The sequence below is a fragment of the Austrofundulus limnaeus genome, unplaced genomic scaffold, assembly GCF_001266775.1.
Source record: "Austrofundulus limnaeus strain Quisiro unplaced genomic scaffold, Austrofundulus_limnaeus-1.0 Scaffold248, whole genome shotgun sequence".
In the NCBI taxonomy this organism is placed as follows: domain Eukaryota; kingdom Metazoa; phylum Chordata; class Actinopteri; order Cyprinodontiformes; family Rivulidae; genus Austrofundulus; species Austrofundulus limnaeus.
Genome location: NW_013952650.1, coordinates 244,419 through 249,846, shown reverse-complemented (window position 1 = coordinate 249,846; position 5,428 = coordinate 244,419). Strand labels below are relative to the sequence as shown.

Below are 5,428 nucleotides of genomic sequence, written 5' to 3'. Positions count from 1 at the left end.
ATATATTTTTCTTCTTCTGCTGCCTTTTATTTTATTTGTTTGTTTTGTTGTAATGTTTTGTTTTTAAAAATGAAATGAATAAATAATATAAACAAAATTTTCTTGAAAAGGAACGGAGGTTAGAATTTATAAGCCACACATTTTATGATGTAGGCCTAAACTGAGCTTCCTCTTCTTGAAAGACCAGCATCCGCCACTGGTAAGATCATAACATAAAAACAACACCAAAACCAAATGACACTGTAAATTATACTATTTGAAATAAACTCTTAGCAAACAAACATTTCTTAAAGTATATCAAACAAAACAATTTCTCAAATGGCCGTTTTTTTAAATAAGGCATATTAATTATAAAAAGACCCTTTAACACTGATCTCAGATTTAAACAAAAGAGAAAAAGTCATTCTACAAATTCAAAACAGATAATGCACAAACACTAGTTAGATTCAAAGTACATTTGTTTTTATTGTTATTAATATATGATTTAAAACCTTTTTCTACCTGAAACAGTACTTCTGAGAGTGTGAATGCATTACGACCACATCATACGTACAGGAAGACACAGAGAGGCAGCAGCTTTTCAGCATGGTAAACCATGGTTAACAAGGAGATAAGAGCTTCGGTCTTTAGCGAGGGTGAACGGCTGCTTGTCAAGCTCAGTCGTTTCCATCTTAAAGTTCTTGAGATCTGTGTCCTCTCTGGCAAATTTATTGGATTTGTCAAAAGCCCCAGGAATGACTTAGGTCCCGATGAGTTCTTGAACGCTAGCTTGTTGTTGTTAGTATTTTAGCAGAACGGACTTTGTGCTGCATTCAGGAGTTAAGAGACATTACATGTTCTCAAATTGGGAGTAGTTGTTCCGATGTTTATAATTATAAAGCTTGTGTGTAATACACACGGTTAATTGGTAAAATAATATAAATAATTCTTAAAATGACCAGTTGTTTTTCAGCACAGAGTATTCTAATTATTGTTCTAGTGAGAAAGTTGTTTTTTCTGACGCAACTTGAACGTTGCTTGGGTCGTGTCGGACGGGAAGCGGCTTGACCAAAACGGATAAAAATAAAGCAGCGCTGGCAAACATGTACATATATTATCGGTTCTGTTTGTTATGATTTTGGACCGATAAATATGACATCATAATTCCCTGATATCGGGCTGATAACTATCGTGCACCCCTACCAAGAAAGAATATCTGCTTGAGTCCAGCTGCTGGACCGCTGCATGCTCCTCAATAACAAACACAGCCATGAAGTCCTAACCAATCACACGGTTTGAGCCCCAACGTCCGCATCGTAGGATTCTGACGGGGGGCAATGTACATGATGGCTGTCACTAGAGGAAGCAGCGGGAAAGCAGACAGAATATTTTTTCACTCAGCAGGGGAACAAGATGTGAGACTCAAAGTATAAACCAAGCTTGAGTTGTTGTTTTTTTAATTGGTCTGATTATTTCTGTCACAACGTCCATTTATGCAGAAGGAACAAGACTCTGACAAAAGTAATAATATAAAAATTTCTGTTACAGTTGTGCATCTTTCTTTTATTAAATGAGAGGAGAGGTACCAACATTTTTGTCCATGCATGTATCCAGCCTCTCTACCTTAGCATAAAAAGTAATGTTCTCATAGGAAAAAAAAAAACAAAAAAAACACGAGTTTGAACCTCAAACTTAATAGCTAAACATTAATACATGTAAACATAATAAAAATGAAACTGCATAATGCATATTAAACTGCAAGTAGTCTTTTAAACTAATAGCTAATATGCAAATTACTCAAACTAGCAGTCTCTCCCCAGCATGAGAGGCTGTTAACCTGCCCTGCGGGGTGTAAACATAGTTTTACAAGTTCAAAAAAAAAAAGAATAACTGGTTAAAGTGACATTCGGGTGCAAAAAAAGAAAATAATCCATCCTGTTAAAAAAAAGGGTTAAACGCTTTCAGAAAACATGAAATGACGAGACAAGACTGATTATTGCTATAATTCAGTGATTTAATATGATTGCACTTTTATGTTTTAGTTAATGTTAACATAACATTGTGTGCTTCACACACACACTGGCTTTGTCTCAATTCATGGGCTGCATCCTCATGAATACGTAGCCCACCTGGGCCACGTCCTTCCCAGACTGGGTAGGCTGCATAAAACTGCTGTGAAATGAGACGGTCTAGTCTTCCCTTGGCATATTTACCTGACCATGTGCTACCCTGGTACCATAGTGATCGGTTTTATATCTGACTTAAAATGTGTTGGGACATGTATTGACACATCTTTTCATTGGAAGAATAACTTCACTATTAAAACGGTACACGTAAATAAATAAAAGAAACAGTAATTTAGCTCCAATATCAGTACTTGTAGTTGCATTTTATTTGACATCTAATTGCAGCCTGAATTTCATCAGCAAAGTTGCTAAACTTGCATTTAAATACAACATCTTCGGTCTGTGATAGTCACTGAAAATAAGATCTATGAGGCATCAACCTGATGAACAAGCTAACTTTCTGAAACTAATCCACGTTCAGGAGATAACCGTGGGTCCAGCATGTTGGCATTAATCATGTAATTACTGCTGCTGTGCTGCCATGGATAGACCAAGTCTGCACTTTACTTTCTTTGGTTGATTTTTGGTTAAATGTAGGCAACTTTAGAAAGTTTAAGTCTTGTTTTTTTTCCCCCTCTTTGACGCAGTCTTCTTTCTGTTCCTTCATTATCTCTCTTTGATGTGCCCGCTGTCTTCTGCGGTTTGCAGACCAGCACCTGTTGTTCTTTTGTAAACAATGCAAGTGCAGGCAGTAGAAGCGATTCTGCCCCCAGCAGTTCATGTATTGCATTGCAGTTAAAAATTAACATTTACCTGGGTAAATAAGTGTCAACATCAACATTTGCATAGACTAATTTTATAATCGATGTTGTCGATTATGTTGACTTATGGTTGCAGCCCTACACCTTTCTTCCCACAACATTAAATAACAGAAAAACTTCATTAATTCATTAATTTAGCCTCCAGACAAATAAAACAACAGTTTTAAAACTAACAAAATAAAATGCTTCCAGCATTGATGAAAATCTAAAATAAATCCCCGCTTCACATCAATAAAACTTTCTTGAAATTGTAACTGTAACTGCTAATTACCAGGTATTTATCCAACAGTATTGAAGAAGTTTGGTGTTTTGTTTATGTTTGCAGGGATTGTCGAGTGGTGAAAGACATGGCCACAGGTAAATCTAAAGGCTATGGCTTTGTCTCCTTTTTCAACAAATGGGTAAGTTTATTACTTCATGACTATACAGAAAAGGTTTTCAGACTAATTGTGTTGTTTAAAAACCGGATTTAAAATCGTCGTCATTTTTTTTAACCTCTTATCGTGTGTTCAGGATGCAGAGAATGCAATTCAACAAATGGGAGGACAGTGGCTGGGAGGAAGGCAGATCAGAACCAACTGGGCCACCAGGAAGCCTGCTCCTAAAACTACTAATGAACGTAGGTTTGCAGACATCAGTGGCCCTGATTTTGAGGTCACAACTGAGCTTAAAATACTTCACAATGTGCCGTATGTGAATGTGTTTGTGTATGAGTGGGTGAATTCAAGTGTAAAGCTCTTTGAGGTCCGGAGGGACTTAATAAAGCACTATTTAAGTTCAGTCCATTTACCACAATAAAATTAGGACTCCCTTTCAATAAATCGGTACATTATCACTTGTTGCTGATTTCTTAAAAACCATTGTTAAAATCAATGGTGTTGAGAGTCTGCTGATTGTGTGTCTGCCAGATGAGTTAAGGGATCTGAATGGTCCATCCGATCCTGCGACATCCGCTCTCATTGATAGAATAGTGTGACAAAAGTCGCATCAGTTTGTTTTTAGCTTCATGTCACCCGCTGCCTCTTAGCACAGGGCCTGGACTCAGTGTTTTGCCCCCCTCGGCATATGAAGTTATTGTGTGATTGGTCAGAAGTTTGTGGGCGTGTTTGTTTATGCTGAAAAGCACTCAGAAAGCAACAGTGGCATTACACTTCAGCTACTCGCTTCCAGAAGTCAACTGTTATACTCACAAACACGCACTTATAAAGATGAACAGGGCTCTAGACCACCGTATTTTTCGGACTATAAGCCGCACCAGACTATAAGCCGCACCCCCAACATAAAAAAAAAAAAAAACAGTACACCCAAATTTGCCGTCAAAAAAGTGAATTCAACATCAAAACATAAAAAGCAAACCTTTAGGAGTTCGGAGGAATACGGTTCATTTAACTGACCTTATTTTGGTAGTTTTAACAGTTTCTGGTCCAAAAAAACATCTCATTCATCTTCCTCCGGCGCACTGAAACCATCGAAGTCCTCTTCAGTGTCGGAGTTGAACAAGCTGAGAAAAGCTGCGTCACACAGCGGTATCTGTTCAGTGTTGCTTTCTGTGTCGCTGTCCTCCTGGGGTAATGCTGGCTCTGAAACTGTGCTGGGAAAGGCCTCCCGCTCCAGCATACGTCACTGCATGGGATTCCTTCCCCGGGGAGTGCAATGAGGAAAAAAGTCAGCAGCTCTTCACTCGACGTTTATCCACAAACTGGTCCTGGATTAAGCTCCGAAGTTTTTATCAGTCAGATTCCACCGTGAAAAATGTCTGTTTTATTCCTGTTATGGTAAATATTTATCTAACAAAGCCAGAAATACGTGGTCCAAGAATGAAGGTAGTCCGTGAGATGATCAGCTGAGTTTTATTGCAACAACAGGAAACACAGACAACCTGGCCTGTCTCTGTGCCTCTGCTTCTCTCTGTCACTCCACACTGCTGTTGAACTCTGTTTCGAGAGGCCTCATATATATATTAACAAACACCATTCTGTCATCTTAGCAATATTTGGTACAAGGTCAAGGGAAAACACAAAGATAAACACAAGTGATATCTAAGAATGATTATCGTTGTTAGCAAATCTTGTTGTGACTTCAATCATTCTGTCTGCAGATGAACAGAATGTCATGAAAACCTGGGTCATTAAAGGATGTCATGAATTACCTGCTTAAACAGAAAGTATTAGTTCTACTACAATTCCCTTTTATGAGTTTTTGGCCATTGACGATCTTTAAATCACTGCTTCCTGGTCAACAGTCGGCTCTAGAAGCGATCGCTTTTTTCTTTTCTTTTTTTTTTTTTTTGAAGCGAGTGGTTGAAGCAAATGGAGCATAAGAGCCCCCTGGTGGCTGAAGAAAAAAATCCACATATAAGCCGCATGGTTCAAAGTTCAGGAAAAAAGTTGCGGCTTATAGTCCGAAAAATACGGTAACTTGTTGCACTGGTTGCACTGGTGCGCCTCACATTTTTTCTTAGGCGCACCAGCACAAAAGTTAGGTGCACCCAAATTTTCAACCACATCGCCTAACATCAGAGTTTTACAGGTTATTTTTTAAATCACTGTTCATTAAGGCAAC

The 5,428-nt window shown here is 38.3% G+C and overlaps 1 protein-coding gene across 3 annotated transcripts in view; it reads left to right on the top strand.

Annotated features, from left to right (window-relative positions):
• The window catches only part of LOC106525916 (nucleolysin TIA-1 isoform p40), a 38,515-nt gene that overhangs the window by 20,811 nt on the left and 12,276 nt on the right, over positions 1-5,428 (top strand). For all 3 annotated transcript variants that reach the window (XM_014020305.1, XM_014020304.1, XM_014020306.1), the window contains exons 6-7: positions 3,192-3,267; positions 3,380-3,485. In XM_014020305.1, coding sequence (XP_013875759.1) covers positions 3,192-3,267; positions 3,380-3,485 — 182 coding nt within the window. The remainder of the gene's footprint in view (positions 1-3,191; positions 3,268-3,379; positions 3,486-5,428) is intronic.